The following is a 24,249-nucleotide window of genomic DNA, read 5'->3' as shown; positions in this document are numbered from 1 at the left end:
AAAACAAATTTTTACTACCATTTGACATGAATGTGCCATTTTCATCCAAGTTGGAAGACCACTTTTTTTGGCAATTAATGAGCTATATTTTGAGATTAATCAAACCAAAAATAAATTTTTAAATAGATTAAGAAAGAGTTATATTTCAGCTTTAAAATGAGTTAAAGATTTTTAAAATCCATTCAGTAGTTTTGGAGAAATTAATCTTTAAAGACTGTTGATTGGAGTCAGAAAATTCTGACTGTAGTGCTACCTAATAAACAGTCGAGTCGGTCTGATTTTTCGGAAACCTCTCCGATATGGGTTTGTTTTTTAGTATAACGATATCTTTGTTATCTCCCTTCACAGAAAATTTTTTTTTTTTTTACCAGCATACAATGGGGAGAAGAAGACTATTGTCACAATATCAGCCAACTGCAGGCGTTAATGCAGATTTTGAGAAACTTCTTCAGCAATTCACAGCAACAGAGACTGTTCGATTTGAAAAATTTTCTGAAATTTGGCGTGAACTGAAAATGAGCTTCATCTTTGCTGGCAGAGACTCGGAAAGAGAATGCCGAGAGGTTAATATATTTTGCACCTTTCTTATAACAGTTTGGGGTTAATTCTCGTCTAGCCCTCTTTTTTGTGATTAATATTCAATGATAGAGCACAGGGCTTGTTACAATTGCCGGGTTTACTATCCATACGGTTTTGTTAGGGGTTCGTATGGATAGTAAACCCGGCAATAGGGCTCTTCCCGGTTAGTTCGGCCATATTGGATAGGGAGCAGATTTTTTTGGAAGAGTTGGAAATAGTATGAAAGTGTGGGAAATCCTATGCATGTTTCTAAGCAACTGCTCTGTTTTAATGATGTGTTCCCGTATTTTTCACACCATTTTAACCTCCATTATGAAAATCTGCCCCCTATCCAATATGGTCGAACTAACTGTGAAGAGCCCTATTGTAACAAGCCCCTGTGGATAGAGTTAAACATGACATGTTCCACATGTGGAGCAAGATCTGCTTACCCTCCCAGAACACCTGAGATCACCCCAGTGTTTTATGGGGTTCCTGTTGCTTAGTCTATATTTTTCTATTTTGTGTTTTGTGTGCTATTGTTTGTCTGTGTAATCATTTTCATTTTTAGCCATGGTGTCAGAGTTTATTTTTGATTTATGAGTTTGAAAGTTCTTCTGGCATCTTTTACCCCTAGGCTATGATCTATCTTCAAAAAATCTTTCCTAACGTAGCCAGTTAGACTACCTTTATATCTCCAGTTATACAGCAATTGGTCAGAGCTCCACATACAATGACATAACAATTTAAAAAAATGAGTTTTTTACCCACCAAATTTCAATGTAATTGAATTGGTTTTCTTCTTCTTCTTTAGGTATATAATATTCCATCGACTTTGATGATTACATACTGTTCGCATACGTGGACTATTTACAAAATTTGTACCCCAATTTAATCTAAATATAATTAAAGTGCAATGAAATTTGTGATTAAAACTATATACAATTTAGATTGATGCTTTTAATTAATAGAACAGAGAACAGCTGAAGTGAGCTTCATTGTTCATTGAGTTCATTGAAGCTATCAATGGATGGTGCCTGAACTAGTACCACAGGGAGCTGGTTCTACTGTAGTATTGTGTATGGAAAGTATGAATGTTTGTAGGAGTCTTTTGATGTATGAATATGCCTATATGAGAGTGTATGGTTTTTTCTTGTTCATGAGTCTGCTTTTACATGTTTTATGAGTATGACTGATGGAATAGCAACAAGATGGTATGATATTTTGTACATCATTACCAATCTTGTGCGTAGTCTGCGTTCTGCTAATGATGGTAAATTTAGTGTAGTAAACATGTTTGTGACACTACTTGTATTATGGTTTTTATTGCAGACATATCGAGCAGCTCGTCGTTGGACCATCTCAATTTTAGATACTGATTCGGTTTTGTGAAGGTTCCAAACAGAACAGGAATATTCAAGTTTGGGTCTGACGAGTGCTTGGTATGCCTGGGATTTTATGTGTGGATTTGTTGTTTTTAAATTTCGTTTTAGAAAACGCAGTGATTTGTAACCTTTGGATGTAATGTCATTTATATGTTTATCCCATTTTAGGTTTGACTGTATTGTGACACCAAGGTACTTAGTTGATGTTACTGATTCCAGTGTATGACCATTTAAAATGTAGTTGTGCTGTATAGGTTGTTTCTTTTTGATGACAGATAGCACAGTACAATTATCTGCAAATAGCCTGAGCTTGCTGTGGGTCAAGTAGTCTGGTAGGTCATTAATGTAGACCCGAAACAAGACAGGGCCCAATACAGTACCTTGAGGATCACCAGAAGTGACAGGGACAGTGGATGATGACTTTCCATCTATGACAACAGTTTGTGTATGGTTGGAACATGTGGAAAGAAATGCTTTTATCCAGTTTAGTGTTTGTCCAGAGATGCCGTAATACTGTAATTTATAGAGAAGTATTCGGTGTGAAACTTTATCAAATGCCTTAGAAAAATCCATAATAATTAAATCTGTTTGAATATTTTTATTGTCTGTTTCTGATAATTCTTGTATGAAGGAAAGTAGTTGAGTTTTGCATGAGCGTGAATTTCGGAAGCCGTGTTGGAGATCATAGAGGATGTTGTTATTTTCGAGGTGGTTCATAAGATGTTTTGTGACTATGTGTTCCATTAACTTGCAACAGATGCAAGTTAATGAAATAGGTTGGTAGTTAACTGCTTTGTGTTTGTCTCCTTTTTTAAAAGCTGGAGCGACGTTAGCATACTTCCAGTCTGTTGGAGTTTGCCCTGTGTCAAATGACTTTTTAAATATAAGCTGCAGTATTGGTGCTATTTGTTCGTGTGGTTCTTCAAGAACTCGACCATTAATGCTGTCTGGACCGGTGGCTTTGTGAGGGTTTATGTTTTTCAGAAGTTTTGTAATGCCAGGTGTTGATATGGTTAGGTGTGGAATATTTGGATGTTGACTAGGTCCTTTATCTGGTATGGTGTCATTTGGTTCTGATGTGAAAACCGACTGAAATTGGTCGTTCAAGATGTTGGCTTTTTCGGTGGTGTCAGTTATGAGGTTACCATCTTTTTTAAGAGCTGAGATGCATGATTTGTCTGATCTTATTGATTTTATAAACTGGAAGAGTTTTTTGGGCCTTGCCTGATTGTTGTGAGGTTGGTCTGGTTCTTTAATAGGTAGGTCACAAATTATTGTCTCGATGTAATTCCAGTACGCTTTTCTTTGTTCTTTTTGTACTTTCTTTTTTAGTTTCATATATTTGTTACTGTTCAAAGTTACTATCTTTGCGTTTCTTATATAGTCTGTTTTTCTTGTTTATGAGTTTTCGAAGTGAATTGGTTATCCAGGGTAGCCTATGCTTGTATGTTAGCATTTTTGATGGAATGTTTGCTTGGATTGAGTTTATAAGTCTTGTTTTAAAGAGCTCCCATAGAGTATTTACATCTGATTTATTATATATGTTAAGTATGTCTGAATGGATTTTTTCAAGGTCTAATTTTATGTTGTTCCAGTTTCCCTTGTTATATTTCAAAACTTTACGTGATGTTTCTCTTACCCTGTTTAGCCAGATATCTGCCTCAGCGAAGACAACATCAAGATCGCTAAGATCAATAGGTGGGAGAGTGCTTATTTTGTTTATGTAAGTAGGGTTGCTTGTTAGGATTAAGTCGAGTATACAATATTTTCTAGTTGGTATGTCTACTACTTGATGTAAGTTTGAGTCATTTATCAAATCAAGTAGCATGTTATGTTGTTGTTGGTCAAGTTTTCCTGAAATGACAAAGTTATTTGACCAATCTATATGGCCTAAATTAAAGTTACTGCCTATTATAATTGTAGAGTTTGTTTGTTTATTTATTCTATTTATTGACAATTGTAGTTGTTCTAATGCTGCGCCATTGTCAGAAGGTGGTCTATAGAATGATGCTAGTTGTAAGTTGTTAGAACCAGCGATATGGATTTCTACTCATACAATTTCACAATTTGTCTTTAGTTCTTTTATTTCAGAACTTACAAAGTCTTTAGTTATATTGCTATGAGTACTCCGCCGTGGCTTTGCTCGTTTTTATTAGGTGGTCTGTCATTTCTATATCAGATGGAAAATAGTCATGATGATATATCTGAATCTAGCCAAGTTTCAGTACCCATTATAATATCTGGTTTTACTGTATCATTAATTTCCAGGAGATCTGGTTTCTTATTTTTTATTGACTGGAAATTCATGTTTAAGATCTTTAAAGGCTTTTTGTTTGTGTTTGAGGTATACCTTTTACGTGTAGTTTCATGTGCTGGTGGACTTTTGTTTATTGGTGATTATGATGCAGTAGGTGCGCCTGGGCTACCTATGCAGCCCAAGCGTGTATGTTGATTACTAAGGCTATCAAACATGTTGGATGTTTCAATGGATGTTGAATTGAAGAAACTTGTTGAGAAGTTTGGCATCCTGCATTGGATGCAGTGCCAACTTAGATTGCTGTTATTCATGATGTTGTATAAGTGGTTTGGTATACCTTGGCAGTCTGTGTGAAACCATGTATCACATGTGTCACAGAATACATCTGTTGTATGGATTGTTTAATCAACAGCCATTGGTGAGGAAAGTCAGGGTATGTATCCATGGTTACTCTCTCTGAAGTATTTATTACCTCCATACAACTTCCAAGTACGAGTTGGAGGATTGTATCTGTTGTATGGATTGTTTAATCAAAAGCCGTTGGTGAGGAAAGTCAGGGTATGTAACCATGGTTACTCTCTCTGAAGTATTTATTACCTCCATACAACTTTCAAGTATGAGTTGGAGGATTGTATCTGTTGTATGGATTGTTTAATCAACAGCCATTGGTGAGGAAAGTCAAGGTATGTATCCATGGTTACTCTCTCTGAAGTATTTATTACCTCCATACAACTTCCAAGTACGAGTTGGAGGATTGTATCTGTTGTATGGATTGTTTAATTAACAGCCATTGGTGAGGAAAATAGTCATGATGATATATCTGAATCTAGCCAAGTTTCAGTACCCATTATAATATCTGGTTTTACTGTATCATTAATTTCCAGGAGATCTGGTTTCTTATTTTTTATTGACTGGAAATTCATGTTTAAGATCTTTAAAGGCTTTTTGTTTGTGTTTGAGGTATACCTTTTACGTGTAGTTTCATGTGCTGGTGGACTTTTGTTTATTGGTGATTATGATGCAGTAGGTGCGCCTGGGCTACCTATATGCAGCCCAAGCGTGTATGTTGATTACTAAGGCTATCAAACATGTTGGATGTTTCAATGGATGTTGAATTGAAGAAACTTGTTGAGAAGTTTGGCATCCTGCATTGGATGCAGTGCCAACTTAGATTGCTGTTATTCATGATGTTGTATAAGTGGTTTGGTATACCTTGGCAGTCTGTGTGAAACCATGTATCACATGTGTCACAGAATACATCTGTTGTATGGATTGTTTAATCAACAGCCATTGGTGAGGAAAGTCAGGGTATGTATCCATGGTTACTCTCTCTGAAGTATTTATTACCTCCATACAACTTCCAAGTATGAGTTGGAGGATTGTATCTGTTGTATGGATTGTTTAATCAACAACTGTTGGTGAGGAAAGTCAGGGTATGTAACCATGGTTACTCTCTCTGAAGTATTTATTACTTCCATACAACTTTCAAGTATGAGTTGGAGGATTGTATCTGTTGTATGGATTGTTTAATCAACAGCCATTGGTGAGGAAAGTCAAGGTATGTATCCATGGTTACTCTCTCTGAAGTATTTATTACCTCCATACAACTTCCAAGTACGAGTTGGAGGATTGTATCTGTTGTATGGATTGTTTAATTAACAGCCATTGGTGAGGAAAATAGTCATGATGATATATCTGAATCTAGCCAAGTTTCAGTACCCATTATAATATCTGGTTTTACTGTATCATTAATTTCCAGGAGATCTGGTTTCTTATTGTTTATTGACTGGAAATTCATGTTTAAGATCTTTAAAGGCTTTTTGTTTGTGTTTGAGGTATACCTTTTACGTGTAGTTTCATGTGCTGGTGGACTTTTGTTTATTGGTGATTATGATGCAGTAGGTGCGCCTGGGCTACCTATGCAGCCCAAGCGTGTATGTTGGTTACTAAGGCTATCAAACATGTTGGATGTTTCAATGGATGTTGAATTGAAGAAACTTGTTGAGAAGTTTGGCATCCTGCATTGGATGCAGTGCCAACTTAGATTGCTGTTATTCATGATGTTGTATAAGTGGTTTGGTATACCTTGGCAGTCTGTGTGAAACCATGTATCACATGTGTCACAGAATACTGCTTTGTGTTTCCAAGTGACAGCTTTATTACAGACTCCACAGGACCATCTTGGTGTATTTGGGCCTGGATTTGTTTCAGTGTTGTAAGCATTTGCTATAAGCAGTAGAAACAGATATTTATAGAGTCCATAATATGGACTGGTCTAGCCGTCTAATTGACTTTGACTTTTGCATATTCAGGATGTGGATGCCATTAAGATTAGCAAATTGCTAATGTATTGGTTTGACAACAAGTCAATAATGGGATAGTGTTCTGATGGTACTTTTAAAAGTGTGCTATCGACGCTCTTATTCTGTGGTGGTCTTATACTGTAATAAGGTGATACACTTGAGCTGTTACTAAGTAGAATCAGTATAGGAAGTAAGAACGAGCTAAAAGTAAACATGACTTAATATTGATACACTTACTTTTCAATTGTTTTTATTGTGTACCATCTTCTGGAGAGAGCGGAAGTGGATCGTAACCCTTGGCTAACGAAGATGATCTTATTATACAAATGTTTTAGTAAAAAAATGTTTTTGTTTTGCTCACTTAGCCCAGAGAGCATAGAAAATATGTTCTTTTTTTCAGGGAATAAAAATGCTCATTTACACAAGATACTTAAGTTGATGAAAAAAAAACCCTCAACTGGCTAAATATGACATACCTTTGGAAACATTTGTCATGTTTGTATAAAAATGAACAACGTTAAAACACACAATAGTTAAAAGACTCATCTAAGGACGCAAGGAACAGTCACTCTTCATTTTATAAAAAAAAAACTTCTTTCTTTTCAGTATACAGAAGAAATGATGAGGTGGGCTCTGAAGTATTTATTACCTCCATACAACTTCCAAGTACGAGTTGGAGGATTGTATCTGTTGTATGGATTGTTTAATCAACAGCCATTGGTGAGGAAAGTCAGGGTATGTATCCATGGTTACTCTCTCTGAAGTATTTATTACCTCCATACAACTTCCAAGTACGAGTTGGAGGATTGTATCTGTTGTATGGATTGTTTAATCAACAGCCGTTGGTGAGGAAAGTCAGGGTATGTAACCATGGTTACTCTCTCTGAAGTATTTATTACCTCCATACAACTTTCAAGTATGAGTTGGAGGATTGTATCTGTTGTATGGATTGTTTAATCAACAGCCATTGGTGAGGAAAGTCAAGGTATGTATCCATGGTTACTCTCTCTGAAGTATTTATTACCTCCATACAACTTCCAAGTACGAGTTGGAGGATTGTATCTGTTGTATGGATTGTTTAATTAACAGCCATTGGTGAGGAAAGTCAGGGTATGTATCCATGGTTACTCTCTCTGAAGTATTTATTACCTCCATATAACTTCCAAGTACGAGTTGGAGGATTGTATCTGTTGTATGGATTGTTTAATCAACAGCCATTGGTGAGGAAAGTCAAGGTATGTATCCATGGTTACTCTCTCTGAAGTATTTATTACCTCCATACAACTTTCAAGTACGAGTTGGAGGATTGTATCTGTTGTATGGATTGTTTAATCAACAGCCATTCATGCCATTGGTGAGGAAAGTCAGGGTATGTATCCATAGTTACTCTCTCTGAAGGAATAATTAACCACATAGCAAGCCACATTAGTGTAAAAATGGCCATAAACATGATAAAATTTAAAAAAAAATGTATAATATTTCAAACAAAAAATTTGGTCTGATTTATTGTCTCAGCAACAAACGAAAAAAACACTGAATAAAAGACTCCTGACTAGCATATTTCCAACTTTGTTTTATTAAGCCTGCAGATCTTGAGCAAGGTACATGTGTGTGTACATGGTGTACGTATGACTTAACTAGAGGCTCTCAAGAGCCTGTATTGGTCACCTGACTCTACTTGTGTTTTTGAAATCATAAAAAAAGATAAAATTTGGCTACAAATTAACAACACTTGGCCAGCACCTGATGAGTAAAGGAGCATTCATACTATGTTTGGTTTCATTCAATTCAGTGGTTCTCTAGAAGAAGACTTTGTATGCATTTCCCATAGGGTCCTATGTTAAACTAAGCCCCTTGCTGGTGGCCATCTTGGATGATGGATCACCTACAAAGTAACAACACTTGGTCAGCATCTCATAAGGAACATTCATGCTATGTTTGGTTTCATTCCATTCAGTGGTTCTCTAAAAGAACACATTTGTATGTATTTCCAATAGGGTCCTATGTTAAACCAAGTCCCCCACTGCAGCCATCTTGGATGATGGATCGGCTACAAAGTAAGAACACTTGGGCATCACCTCATAAGGAGCATTCATACTATGTTTGGTTTCATTCCATTCAGTGGTTCTCACATAAAAGTCATTTGTGTGCATTTCCCGTAGGGTCCTATGTTAAACCAAGTCACCCCACTGGTGGCCATCTTGGATGTTGGATCAGCGACAAAGTAACAACACTTGGTCAGCATCTCATAGGAACATTCATGCTATGTTATATTAATTTCCATTCAGTGGTTCTCTAAAAGAAGACATTTATATGTATTTCCGATTGGGTCCTATGTTAAACTAAATCCCCTGCTGGCTGCCATCATCCTTTGGGCCAGGTGAGCTATAAAGTTTATATTAATTTTGCCTCAAGTTGAATCAATTAAACTATAGCAGATGAATATCCTTCACTATGGATGTATCACCCTTTGCATGATTCTTAGCTGGACTGCTACAGTACACACAGAGAGGAAGTAATCTCATACTCCCAACACTGATTCTGGTGTAACACAGTGTCACACTGTGAAACACAGATTTCCCTCCCAAAAAACACCAAGTAATTACTCCCATCTGGGAGGGTTTAATGACCTGTTGATTGCAGGTAAAGGTAATAAAAATCAATAAAGCATGACTGCATGGTCTGACAGTGACATATAATTACATGTCAACTATTATCTCACGTCTTTCCATTTCAATCATTTCCTATTTAGTTTTATATCTGAAAGCTATAAAAAAAAAAGGTTAATGAAATGATTTTTAAAAATTATATACAAAAAGTATTTTTAGATTGGAAAATTATTTACATTCTTTCATAATCTCATAATTAAGAATGGCAACTTGATATTTACAATAAATTGTATTTATAGTCAGTTTAAACATATATAGATATTAATATATACATGGTTTAAAAAATAATAGTAATGATACAAAAAAAATGAATAAAATAAAATAATGTAGATAAATTTCATACATATTACATTGTATTATATTTATATAATCTTCATTAATTATTTAAATTTATAAAAAAAAAATGAATAAATTCAATTAAAGTATATGTCTTTATTTTCTATTAATTATACTCCACTTACAGGTGATGCTTTGTTTGTTTTAATTATGTTTCTTAGGTATGAAAAACCAACAATGTCAGAACAAATGCTGACTATATTTTTAATAAATAAAGTTGTGCAGGATTCTTTAATAAAATCAGATTATAATATATCTCTGATTAAATTTAACAAATCTCACTCTTTACATCATTTTTGTGATTGTCATTTAATGACAGGAAACACAAGAAATGTTTATTGTAGTCATCATCTACTGGCACACTTCAAAGGTAAACATAGCAATAAAAATCATGGTGTTGAGAGAAACCACACCAAGGTAATAAACAATTAAGGAGTTTTAGGGAGGAATTACTCCAAGTTTCTCCCAATTTCCTCCCAAGATTTGGAGAGTGTTGCATGAGTTTCCTGGTTTGACACCAAGTTTCTACACAGTGTAGGGAGTATGAGATTACATCCTCTCTGTGTGTACTGTACTTAAATGAACTTCTAAAAATTGTAGATAAGAGTGACACCTGAAAAATGGAAGGAAATCATAGAATTCCAGACAGAGGCCAGAAGGCAACAACATTTAGATGTTAATTATGTTTTCCAAAGACTCAGATTTGATGATGCTTTCTGCTATACAGCCACAGATACTGAGGTAGTCATACAAAACTTATATACTTAACTCACAACAATTTATATATGTTTACAATTATACTGAAATCACATGACACTACTGTGTTGATGCTATTCTTACAGACACTGTAGATCCATGTCTTCAAAAGCTGCAATATCATGAGAATGTTATGTAATTACTAGTGTTGTCAAATCGTACACTTTTGCCTAAGCGGTTACTCGGATAATCGTTCGACCGATTAACCGGTTATCTGGTAGTTTGAGTTTGTGCTTGAAAGCCTTATCAATAGTACCCTACACATAGATATAACATGTGGTATGAGTGTCAATTTGACAACCTTTCATCCAAGTCATAAATTTACGCTTTTAGAATTGAAGTTTGTCCTCTTTATTGTGTCTGTGAGGATTCCTGGCGAAGTTTGACTTTTAATAATCAACTACACCGTATCAACTATAGCGTTTGTACCAACTTCAGATTGAAAAATAGAAAGACCTTCTTGATCTCGTAGAATTGAAATTAGAATATGTCTAAAACTGATTATTCTGTCCTTTTCACTTGTTGACTCCGAAAATGATGTGGAGTATTTCAATTTAAATGATTAATTATAAAAAAGAAGATGATTGACAATGAGACAATTCTCCACAAGAGATCAAAATGACACAGAAATTCACAACTATAGTTCACCGTTTCTTTACTTTGTTTGCATGTTACTCGTACTATCACGTATACATGAGTACATTCACATTGGTTTGCATTTCACAATGTTTTAGTTAGGGCTATTCCAGAAAAAAATGTATTGGGGAAGGGTTGGAAGGCAGTTTTTGTCAGCACCTGCCACCCAGACAATTGTAATTGAGAATTATAGTGCATTATTGTGTGAAAAATGCTCTGATACCCATCACCCATGTATTATTAATATAATGTGCCTTCCAACCCCCCCCATACATTTTTTTATGGAATAGCCCTTAGCATTTCGTTTAAAGTAAGACTAAGCCTTGCACGACGGAGGTTGTACATTTAGGTGAAGGTTTACACAATATTAGATCAGAAACGAAATAATGAAGTAAATCGTAACATTTAATTGCTTACTGATTTAAAGTTACTGTTAAAAAAACATGTATACTAATTATGTTTCTTTAAGATCTGCCCCGAGCTGAGAGACAAGTTCTAATTAATTTTATGTGTATAGGATTAACAATAGCAATCAATTTAATGGACAATTGATCTGTCAAATTAATTACCAAGACGACAATTTTTAAATAAAACCTAACTATTTAATGATTTCAATACAAATTTATATCAAATCTGTCAAAATTGAAAAAAGTCTGGTTAACCGGTTAACGTTTTTGGTATTTGGTCGTTCGACCGGTTAACCGGTTAACTGTTGACAACACTAGTAATTACTATACATGACATACATGGTGTAGAAAAATATTACTAGCAAAATTAAGGTGTGTATTAAAAAATATAGTATTGGTTTTTGAATGAACAGTACTCATATGTTTTATTGGTTCATTCCTCCTATTCCCACTTTTTATAAATCTGGTTAGAAAAGTTAAAATTTCATGTGGGAATAGGAGGAAAACTTGTACAAACAAAGGATTATACTGTATAAACATTGTATAATCAACTTTGAATTGACCAATTTTAGGGTGTTTTTTTTATAGGAAATAAAGGGTGCTTTGCTTTTGCGCCAATTGGCATTTCATTTGCGCCACAAACTATATATCATTTGCGCCAATATTGCAGGTAAATACGCATGATACAGGTAAATACAGGTATTAAAAATAAAAAAATAAAAAATCTTCAAAAAACACTTTTAATAAGGAAGACAGAGCTTTTTAGTCAAAACATATTCCTCAGAAATCAGTCGTCATAAAACCAAAAGTAAACCTTTCAATGAGTTTTTGAGACTATACTATTTGCTGGTTTGCCCCATGGTTTCATTCGATCAAAGTTTTGATAATTGTTTTGTAGTCCATCTCAGTTGTTATTCTGCCTTCTGTCATTCTTGGCACATCTCAAATGTGAACACTTTATAGATCTAAACCTAAGTGACTCTCAGTTTTGTATTAGAAATGAGTATATGATTGAACTGAATCAATTATCCAGGGGTAATACTCTGAGACTACTTTTATTAAAGTCTCAGTAATACTGTATTAACAAATCTTTAATATTCACAATAGAGCGATGAATATTCCTTTCGTGTTATATATTACCTGTATTACCTGTAAAATGGAGCAAATGAAATATAACCTTGTGGCGCAAAAGAAAGATTGGACTTTTTAAAATTGGCGCAAAAGCAATGCACCCGTATGAATTCCGTGTTATGATTTAAAGGGAAATTCCGCGATTTTTTACTTATCATCTAATTATGTTCATCTTAACATAAAAAACACATTTGCAAAGTTTTAAATTTATATTCCTTCTAATAACGGAGAAAATCAAGTATTTGTAACTTTTTTGGTTGAATTCTCGAGTGGGTCGTGACGTATTAGCCCGATTTATTGAATTCTGGGAAAAAATAAAATCTGTTTAACTCTTATAGCTTATCGACAATATACGTAATTAAAAGCGCACAGCTGACGAATGGTCGAAGTTATGAACCACAATATAAGAATGAACGAAAATGAATATGCATATACCGTTTTGTATTGATTGAATTAAACTCCTATAAAATTATCTCTAGTAAATGTTTTTGAATAAATTTAATTAATTATTGTTGAGATTTTTTTCATAAAATATTTATTGAACATTTTTACTGATATTGAACTGAAAATATTTCAGTTCTATTTACCGTTATTGTTTTGATAATCATTTCAATGCAACTAATGTGTGAGCAGAGTGTGTATATTATTTTGTAAAGGTCACTGTATATTTCTCGGCTTGAGGTCAATTCGTTTACCTTGTAGCTATTTAGCCGCAGGTGTGAGTTCAAGCGTACACAGGTATAAATGTTGTTATTTGGAAAGGATAAACAGAAAGGATTAGAAAGAGTATGCTGTCACGATGTTAATACACTAAGATTTAATACTCGATGAGAATAAAGATACAATAATTAAATTGTGTAAATTAATTGAAAATAAAATTCAGATTCGTAATTCCGAAAGTGTATAAAAATAAAAGGAAACAATTTTTGATTACTTTCTTAGCGGCAATTGGCGTAAAGATTCAAATATGAAGCAAAAAATAGTAGTTTTAATCTTTTATAAAAACTAAATGCAATATTACCCAATTTGATATACCATTGTACATCTGTTTGATATCATTGACTTTACCGGAATTTCTTAACTTGTATTCAAATCTGGCTGTGTTTAAATGCTAATAAAACTATTGCAATTTTAAAGTTTTTAATTGACAAAAAAATACAACATACAACATGCATGATTTTTTTTTAGTTTCTTTTTAACATTTTATTCTTACATAATTAAATTCATTTGACAATCATTTACACGAACTTTTTGTGAAAAGAATATCAATTATCTAACTAAGGCATTATTTCTTTTGAGGATTTTTGAGGATTTTTTTTTAAATTCTATGATAATATTTGTGCAATGTTGAACATGATAGCCGTCATTAATCCAAATAAGTAATACAGTAGTTGTAATAAAAGTTATATTTTAGTCATGCATAACTGATATTGACGAATTTATAATAGTTCGTCCATACATCGTTGTTCTTGAAACAATCATTATTAGTATACATGTAAGTTTCCTGACGTATAAGAGCCATTGAGGATGAGCTCCAGAGAAATCAGACTAGTGGCGTTTCGTTCGTTTGTTTGTTGGGAAAGGAGAGGAAATGCAACCGCTTGTACAGATAAACGACAGAATTACCATACAAGCATTTATAGTCAACACAATCAGAAAGAGTTCCCATCGTTAGACGGGGAATATGAAGGCTTCCAAGAATGAACAAGTGACATGTCTAACTCTGAACAGTTAGAAAACAGACTATCGACATCGACCGCTTGTTCTTAATATTTGAAACTGTATGCATATATATACGTATACGTTTATGATATATATAGTGATGAGTTCTTGCGTCTGACAAAAACTAAATTCCTTCATGGTTATATCTTGCCATACGTTTATATTGGTTTGTAAGGTGATTACTCACAATCGTTATTTGAAAATCCTGTTTGTGAGATGTAGATTCATTTCAATACAGAAATTTCGTCTATATATTTCACAAGTGTATAACACGGAGAAGCTCTGAAGGTCCATTACTCCCATTTTGTTTGGGTGTGAACCATCGATGTTTACAGCAATATCACAGAATAAGATGATGATGGTAGAAAGAACTATGGGCGTCATGTGGCAAATATTACATGCATATCGGACAATGAGTTGTCAATCTGTATGAAAAGATTTCCAATACAACCATATTATTGAGAAGGAATGTTTACATGCTATACTCTCGTACTAGTATAACAGGGTTCTTGTGGCGTTCACCTTAGACACACATCTTTTTAACGATGTTTAAAAAAAAGACAGAACCAATTTAATGTCATATTTCCCTATTTTTTAAATATAACTAAAAGTCTTTTATCTGACAAGAATACCCCTATTTAGCGAACAAGTAATTTATTCTTTTTTCTGTTATTGAATACCAAGAAAGAAAATAAATCCCGAAATTAATTTGAAACTTTGATACTCAAAAGTTTCCCAGCAAAATATTCACATTCCCTGGGGATAATTAGTGTTCGTCCAGTGGCATATATAACAATTGTGATGACGAATTACTTCCTTTGTTCGAGAACAATCTTATTGAAATATAAATCTGTGATTTTACTAGGTCCACAGCTTCAATGAACCAAAGCAAAAGTTATACATCGACCTGTATTTAAATCAAATTGGTTCTCTTCTTCTTCTGGTGTACAATAGTCTATCGACATTCGCTGATTACATACTGTTGGCATACGTGGACTAGTCTATTTACAACACTTTTACCCCTATTTATTCAAAATATATGTTTTTTTCTTATGTTCAATGTATACATGTATATATTTTAAATTGCGCTATAGTTCCGTAACTTTCTATCCAGTTGTATAAACGAATCGTCGGCAAGTGCGTACATTTTTTTAAATCAATATTTCTGGTCTGTTCCAATCTGTCCTTCACTATTGACAATGACTATATATTACATTTTCCCAAATTCACCCTTGGAAAAAATATTTAAATAGATTTTAATTTCATCAAATCTTATTTTTTGGGTATTATTTATATGTTTATGAATTATATTCTTTACACCAGAAATGTTATTTATAAACAAGCGTATGAGTTTAGTAATGACAAGTAAGACAGAGTTGTATATTATTCATCTGATAGTTCAAAATGGAAAGTTATAAGTTATCAGCCGTGTACACTGATCAATACCTGCAGAAGTGAAACGATGCATGAACTTGCAAGCCCGACAGGAAATCGCTTGAATACCTGGACGTGTCACCTCACACCCCTCACAATACCTTTGGAAGTAATACCTTTAGCCATGCTGATGATCAGATGAGGGAAGATCAAAATATATTTGTTTATTACTTTAAAGAATTATGAACAAATTAGATTTTCGAAAACAATTTTCACGGAACACTTATTTATGATTTCAACTTTGACTTTTCACCTAATTCCAATATCAACAGTTTAAAAACAACAGACCATGGTAATTTAAAAAAAGTAAGAATATTTTTCGTATCAAGTTAGTTAGTCGGATAAAACAACCGTACGATTGACAAGATATCGACACGCAATTACGACTACATTGGTTACTGTAGTTTTGTTTCTTTGTGGTTTATAGACATATCGTTTTTATTAATCGGGAAAGGAGACAAAATGGCGGATCGCAGAGAATTGATACTCTAAATTTAAAATCGATGGTGATCGCTTATCTAGCGGAATAAAACTTTAATATCTATGAATTTGAGCATTTTTATACAGAATGAACATAATATCAATTTTTGATTTTTTTGCGAAGTTTCCCTTTAAATATATATGAAAGAAATTGAAAAAAAGATGGTAGATAAATAGATAGTTTATTGACATCTCATAATTAATATACACAGTACAATAGTTACATATATACCCCGAAAACTTTACAGTCTAAAATTGTCGATTATAAAAAAAAGTCTCCTTTTGACTAAAATAGATTTACAGTTTTTGGCACATTTGTACATAAGGCCCTGTGCACACTAGCATTTTTTAATCGAACTAATTTGAACCGATTCCATCTTACTGATACACATAAAGGAAGTCCGTTCATGCATCGGCAAATGTTTATAGCCCAGTTTCGATTCCTAGAGGTGCAATACCTGAATTGTGAATATGCCCTAAGTTCATCAGGAGGTAACAGTGTTTTACAATAAAGTTCACAATTAATTTTGGTTTTGAATGTTCTATATGTCCTTAATTTGTTACCACCACTACGTCTTCTTGCTGAAACTCGATAGTGATCATCGGACCATTTTTTTAAAAAGTTGGTTAAAAGTTTATATTCTATTTTAGCTAACAATGTAGTTTTATGAATGTTCGTGTCATTGTACCAGTCATTTATATTACATGATTCAAACTGCTGAAGTTTGGAGCATGAAGTCTATAATTTGAATTTTTACATGCTTTATAACGTCTAAAACTATCTCCGCACGGTTATGAATTCTTTTATTTAGTCAATGAGTATTCATTTTCCTTAAACAATTCTAAAATCGTTTTGGGTTTGTTTTACATGGAAATCTTGCAAGATGTCTATTATCTAACATCAATTTATGTGTTTGGATGGCATTTTTTAGGTTTACAAATTCATTAATTTCAATCTTATATTACTTCTGTTTATCTGACTTATTCTTTATTCTAAGGAAATCCTTTGATGAAAAAAAGGCATCTTACAAATAAACAATGAACTTGTTTTTTTAAATATACTTGTAAGAAATGTTTCTTTCAAGAATACAGGTAAATCTTAGGTGATATTTTAATTAACCTTGATTGTTATAAAAACAAATTAATTATCAAAACATCTATTGTTATTTGCATGTGGGTATAGAAGAAATAGTGATTTTCAAAAAGTGGGAATAGGAGGAAGACAACGTTTTATCTAGTGTAAAAACTTCTTTGTTTTAAGGGGCATTAGATACTAAATTGATTTTTTTATTCGTTCAATCATTAACATGATTAATGGAAGTGAAAAAACTAGATAATGATTAACTTTTAGTAGACAATTTTATGTAAGTTTATTGAAATTTAATTAATTTTAAGATTTGAATTTACAGGTGACATTTAATCTGAGTACAGGTACCACTATAAGAGAGGAAGATACAGCACCAGAAGAATTTAAAGATGAACAAAGTGTATTGTATGATTTGTTTTCTGAACAGTTTTTAGAGGTAAAATATTATCTCTCTGTCTTATAATAAAATGAACGAAAATATAGAGTTTGAGATTATGTCATATAAAGACTTTTTGTTTTCAAGGACTTCTGTTTCATAGAAGTGTCAAAACTTTGGGGAGGTGAAGGGAAGCAAGTAAGGCAGGCTTTGTTAGTTGAAGTCTTTCCAGTAACTGTACATGTCAAGATGAGACTCAGCAATAAAGTGACATTCTTTTGATGCATTTTGGACTATTTTATACATCCTGGTGTAATGTACATTCATTGCATATCCTTCCTTTAACTACTGTTATGTATTATTGGTTTGTGATTGGTTTTAGATAAGAGATGTAAACCAATCAAAATTTGATGTATCATGTGTTAATGCAGACCAAATTTATTACAAGACTTCTGTTATGTTTTAGAATACACAGTCATCTAAAACATTTAAGCTTGTAATATTTTTTTTGTTTTGATAGGTGTCCAGTTGTGAAATGAGACTGTGAGATAGGTGACAGTTCTTTCTGTAATGTGTGTTGTAAATAGGCTGTGAAATAGGTGACAGTTCTGTCTGTAATGTGTGTTGTAAATAGACTGTGAAATAGGTGACAGTTCTGTCTGTAATGTGTGTTGTAAATAGACTGTGAAATAGGTGACAGTTCTGTCTGTAATGTGTGTTGTAAATAGACTGTGAAATAGGTGACAGTTCTTTCTGTAATGTGTGTTGTAAATAGACTGTGAAATAGGTGACAGTTCTGTCTGTAATGTGTGTTGTAAATAGACTGTGAAATAGGTGACAGTTCTGTCTGTAATGTGTGTTGTAAATAGACTGTGAAATAGGTGACAGTTCTGTCTGTAATGTGTGTTGTAAATAGACTGTGAAATAGGTGACAGTTCTGTCTGTAATGTGTGTTGTAAATAGGCTGTGAAATAGGTGACAGTTCTGTCTGTAATGTGTGTTGTAAATAGACTGTGAAATAGGTGACAGTTCTGTCTGTAATGTGTGTTGTAAATAGACTGTGAAATAGGTGACAGTTCTGTCTGTAATGTGTGTTGTAAATAGACTGTGAAATAGGTGACAGTTCTGTCTGTAATGTGTGTTGTAAATAGACTGTGAAATAGGTGACAGTTCTGTCTGTAATGTGTGTTGTAAATAGACTGTGAAATAGGTGACAGTTCTTTCTGTAATGTGTGTTGTAAATAGGCTGTGAAATAGGTGACAGTTCTGTCTGTAATGTGTGTTGTAAATAGACTGTGAAATATGTGACAGTTCTGTCTGTAATGTGTGTTGTAAATAGACTGTGAAATAGGTGACAGTTCTGTCTGTAATGTGTGTTGTAAATAGACTGTGAAATAGGTGACAGTTCTTTCTGTAATGTGTGTTGTAAATAATGATTACCATATAATATGTGTTATACTGTAAAGTATTAATGAGTGTTATGAACGTTTTATTATATTTCCATAGTTTTGTTTAGCCGAAAATATTGTTCCCGGCAAAATTGACAGTTTCCTATTTTGCGTTATGAAATTCCGCCAACATGTGGCATTCGGGAAACATCATTTGTTTTTCAGATGTTATTAATCCTACATTTTCATTAGTAACTGCATTTTACCTGCTTTATATTCCTAAATCGGTGTAAAGTCGGATGAAATTGTCCATTCCTTCAATAGGCCTATGCAACATTTGCAGTCTTCATTAAATGCCTCTCTCTGCTGGTGTTGACATAGCTGATCATTGTAATCTAACCTTTACATTGCATCAGCGTTGTTATGTTTGATGCCGGGGCGGACAGCAATATCAAAATCATACTGTGCCAATGACTCGATCCACCTTGCTAATTGACCTTGAGGGTCCTTAACTGAATACAACCATTTTAGTGCAGCATGATCAGTTCTGATGGTAAACTTGTTGCCTAACAAATAATGTTTGAAATGGTGTATGAAAGTAACCATTGCTAAAAGCTCCCTTCTTGTCACACTATATCTCTGTTGGGTTTTATCTAACTTTTTACAGGCATAAGCTATGACTTTTTCTTTTCCATCTTGTATCTGCTGGAGAACACCACCTATACCAATTTTTGAAGCATCTGTGTCCAAAATGAATTTCCCATCTGGCTTTGGATATGCAAGTATAGGGGCTGTGCATAGTGCTGTCCCAAGTAGGTCAAAACTCTTTTGTACTGTATCTGTCCATTCAAAAATTGTATCTTTTCTCGTCAAATGACTCAAGGGGGCTGCAATATTACTGAATCCTCTGATAAATTGTCTATAATAATTACAGAGTCCCAGGAATTGTTGTATTTCTTTGGTGTTGCTAGGTGTTTTCCAATTTTGAACTCTTTCTATAATCTGTGGGTTAGGTTTAACTCCATGCTTACCAACAATATGCCCTAAATACAAAATTTCTTCTTTAATCAAATCGCATTTGGATGGTTTTAACTCTAGTCCTGCTTTCTTCAATCTAGTCAGAACTTCCCCATGGTGTTGAAAATGCTCATCTATATCAGAACTAAAGATAATGTTGTCGTCAAGATAAATCAATAAGGTTTGCCATTGTAATCCACGGAAAATGAGTTCCATACACCGTTGGAATGTAGCTGGCGCATTACATAATCCAAATGGCATCTTGGTATACAACCCGTATTTGGTGATGAATGCTGTTTTTGGAATATCATTTTCTTCAACCTGCAGCTGCCTGTAACCACTTTGTAAATCGAAACAGGAGAATACAGAGGCTGAGTGAAGACAATCGATGCACATATTTATTCTCGGAATCGGGTAGGCGCATTTAATTGTTAGATCGTTTAGAAATCTGTAATCAAGACACCACCTAACGGTTTGATCTTTCTTCCTTACCAGGACGACATTTGATGCCCAAGGTGATGTGGAAGGTCTGATGACTCCGTTTTCCAACTGGTCTTTCAAATTTTTCATCTCTTCACCTTCAAATCTAATGGGAGTACGTCGTAATGGCTGTCTTATTGGTGCTGCCCCAGCAGTATCAATTTTATGCTTGACAAGGTCACATGTACCTAATTCTGTTCTATTTGAAGCAAATGCGTCCTTATTTGTCAGCAATAGATCTCTTAATTTCTGACGATTAACTTCATCTGTAAGATTCTTTGAGCTCCTTTCATACAGATCCTGCAAAAAGTCTGGCATCATTTGAATATCGACCTTATTCATCTGGTTACCATCTTTTTCTGCACCACTGATCTTCCGTATTTCTGAGATTTCGGTCCATGACTCTGGAATTTTAACTGCTTCCTTATTTCCTTGATCTGTCAAAAAATCTTGAAGAGTTACACTGTGTTTACTATGTATACTGCAACTATTGGTTGATGTACCATATCTATTAATCTTCTTTTCTTCAAGGTCAATGACTTCTGATATATCTTGAACAGGATGAAGCTCCCCTAGTAGATAATTTTTTCTCAATTTGACAGGGTGTTCATCAAGGTTCATTAATCTAACAGGTACTTTACAACTGTGAGCATCGACTAATGTCCTTGCTACCATAATTTTTATACAACCGCAAAATTTGAAAAATTTTTCGTCGTATATTGCTATCACGTTGGCGTCGTCGTCCGAATACTTTTAGTTTTCGCACTCTAACTTTAGTAAAAGTGAATAGAAATCTATGAAATTTTAACACAAGGTTTATGACCACAAAAGGAAGGTTGGGATTGATTTTGGGAGTTTTAGTCCCAACATTTTAGGAATTAGGGGCCAAAAAGGGCCCAAATAAGCATTTTCTTGGTTTTCGCACTATAACTTTAGTTTAAGTAAATAGAAATCTATTAAATTTTGACATAAGGTTTATGACCACAAAAGAAAGGTTGGGATTGATTTTGGGAGTTTTGGTTCCAACAGTTTAGGAATTAGGGGCCAAAAAAGGGCCCAAATAAGCATTATTCTTGGTTTTCGCACAATAACTTTAGTTTAAGTAAATAGAAATCAATGAAATTTAAACACAATGTTTATGACCACAAAAGGAAGGTTGGTATTGATTTTGGGAGTTTAGGTCCCAACAGTTTAGGAATTAGGGGCCAAAAAGGGACCCAAATAAGCATTTTTTTTGGTTTTCGCACCATAACTTTAGTATAAGTAAATAGAAATCTATGAAATTTAAACACAAGCTTTATGACCATAAAAGGAAGGTTGGTATTGATTTTGGGAGTTTTGGTCCCAACAGTTCAGGAATAAAGGGCCCAAAGGGTCCAGATTTAAACTTTGTTTGATTTTATCAAAAATTGAATAATTGGGGTTCTTTGATATGCCGAATCTAACTGTGTATGTAGATTCTTAATTTTTGGTCCCGTTTTCAAATTGGTCTACATTAAGGTCCAAAGGGTCCAAAATTAAACTTAGTTTGATTTTAACAAAAATTGAATCCTTGGGGTTCTTTGATATGCTGAATCTAAAAATGTACTTAGATTTTTAGTGGAAGAAGACGTCAAGTCTTCTGAAGACTTAAGGGGCTGACCATTGGCATGTGTCTCCGTATGCCGCATTCATTTTGTGTATTACAATTTCAAAACAACTTAAGATTCCTGACACCGATTTTTACACATGATTAGGCATCTGAATCATTTAATTTGTAAATTATGATTGTAAAACAATCACTATCGTAAATATGACCCTTTTATTTATGTAAATTATTAGATTTCATCTCATCCACATGAACGTTATTTGTTTACTTGTAACAGGATGTTTTAACTGTAGATATTTATATTACGCATGCGTGAATTTGGTATCGGGACAACTCGCCCTGTTTACAAGTTCGCCCTTGAAGTTACGAATTTGCAATCCTGCAGACAAGAAGATTTTGTTTTTATATAAAAAGGATATATAAAGTGTTGTCTTTATTCATGGTTTTCCTTTGTCATGTGAATTAGATGCCCTTCGTAACATACATGTGAACCTCCCGACGGGAGTACAAACTCCCGTTTTCAGGGGTCTCCTCCCGTCCTCCCGTTTAGGAGAAAAAACTCCCGTGTATGAAATATTTCATGAATGAAAATTTTCAGACGCCATATTTGATCATTTCTTACTACTGTACGGGTGTAATTGACACCTGTGTTAAATTTTACCTGAACATCAAAGAAGATGTATAATTATATGGCTTCACTTGACAGCTTGGGTGTCAAACATACTGGTAATCAACGATGTTTACCTCCGGCTAACTGCCGTTGTGTTATCAAAACGATGTGTAGTGGGAATATTGAAATACTTTTTTGTTACTTCCCTTTGTTTTATCCTGTTTTCAGTTATTTTGCTTTTAAAAATGTAAATTGTAAAAAGACTATAAATGATTAATATTTTAATCAAATAATCTTAAAAGGATGTTGATTAAATGAACTTAAATGATTTTGGACAAATAAAAAAATTAAAATTTATAAATTATTTTAGCAATCTAGACCTCCTTTCAAGGATTAAATTGAAGTTTATATCATAAATTTGTTTATTACTGATTAAATGTCAACATACAATAAGGGGTCATCCATAATTGTCAACCATTTTCCAAAGTGTACAAAACGTACACTTGGGGGGAGGGGGTTAGAAAAACCAACATTTTTACCGTACGCTTTTTTTTTAATTTCCGGAATTTATATCGTTTCCGTAGGGAAAGTCGATTTATGAAATCGAGAATTGGCTTGGGTGTGTTACTCTTCTTATTTCTTCTTTATTATTTTCACTTGATGATATTGATCTCGATATCATAATTCTACTCAATCGGGATTGAACGATTAAAAGATCAAATCATATGAAAACTAAATCTTTCAAAAATATGAACTAGTAAAATTATTTAAACAAAAAGATGTATTTAAATGAGTAGTTATTGTTGCAAACTTCATTAGAAATTTGAATTGAGATCAGTTTTGAAATAAGGGAAAGGGGGATGTGAAAAAAAAAATTGGAGGGTCAATTTTTTTCATTTGAGATTTCATAAATAAAAAGAAAATTTCTTCAAACATTTTTTTGAGAGGATTAATATTCAACAGCATAGTGAATTGCTCAAAGGCAAACATTTTTTTTTAAGTTCATTAGACCACATTCATTCTGTGTCAGAAACCTATGCTGTGTCAACTATTTAATCACAATCCAAATTTAGAGCTGAATCCAGCTTGAATGTTGTGTCCATACTTGCCCCAACCGTTCAGGGTTCAACCTCTGCGGTCGTATAAAGCTGCGCCCTGCGGAGCATCTGGTTCTACTATCTTCAACAACTGGTTCAAGTATAGAATACCGGCTGGACAATCCTTCTGTGTCATAACCCTCTCCAGCAATAATTATCTCAGAATTGGCTGGTATGGTAATAGCTTCTTTTATCCTAACTCTAGCTATACCATCTATTTGTCTTGTGGTTTGGCATTCTATCCATTCACCATTTAATTGGAGTCCCCTCTTGCAGTTGATAGTTATGTCCTTTTCATCAATCAGGTCACATCCTAACAATACGTTGTCTCCAATTGGGGCTACATACATGGGCCATGTGAAAATCTCATTTTCTTATTTCTCTTTTTTTTTATAACGAAACGAATTTGAACCGAGCTTGAAAGAATCCAAGAGGTAATAACGCATACACGAAAAACACATTCAAACGTTTTTACATATTGTATTTCATTTACCTGTATTTATTATTATTGATAATAATAATCTCTGATACT

General features: G+C 33.7%; 1 protein-coding gene across 1 annotated transcript in view; it reads left to right on the top strand.

Annotated features, from left to right (window-relative positions):
* Positions 1–331: 331 nt before the first annotated feature.
* LOC143065491 (snRNA-activating protein complex subunit 1-like) overlaps positions 332–24,249 on the top strand; it is a 38,956-nt gene continuing 15,038 nt past the window's right edge. Inside the window, exons 1-4 of the mRNA XM_076239075.1 lie at positions 332–563; positions 7,110–7,238; positions 10,109–10,249; positions 17,484–17,597. Coding sequence (XP_076095190.1) covers positions 378–563; positions 7,110–7,238; positions 10,109–10,249; positions 17,484–17,597 — 570 coding nt within the window. The 5' untranslated portion in view covers positions 332–377. The remainder of the gene's footprint in view (positions 564–7,109; positions 7,239–10,108; positions 10,250–17,483; positions 17,598–24,249) is intronic.

Source organism: Mytilus galloprovincialis, chromosome 2 (genome assembly GCF_965363235.1).
Source record: "Mytilus galloprovincialis chromosome 2, xbMytGall1.hap1.1, whole genome shotgun sequence".
Classification (NCBI taxonomy): domain Eukaryota; kingdom Metazoa; phylum Mollusca; class Bivalvia; order Mytilida; family Mytilidae; genus Mytilus; species Mytilus galloprovincialis.
Note: the sequence above shows the minus strand (reverse complement) of the source record. Positions and strands in the feature narration are given on the sequence as shown.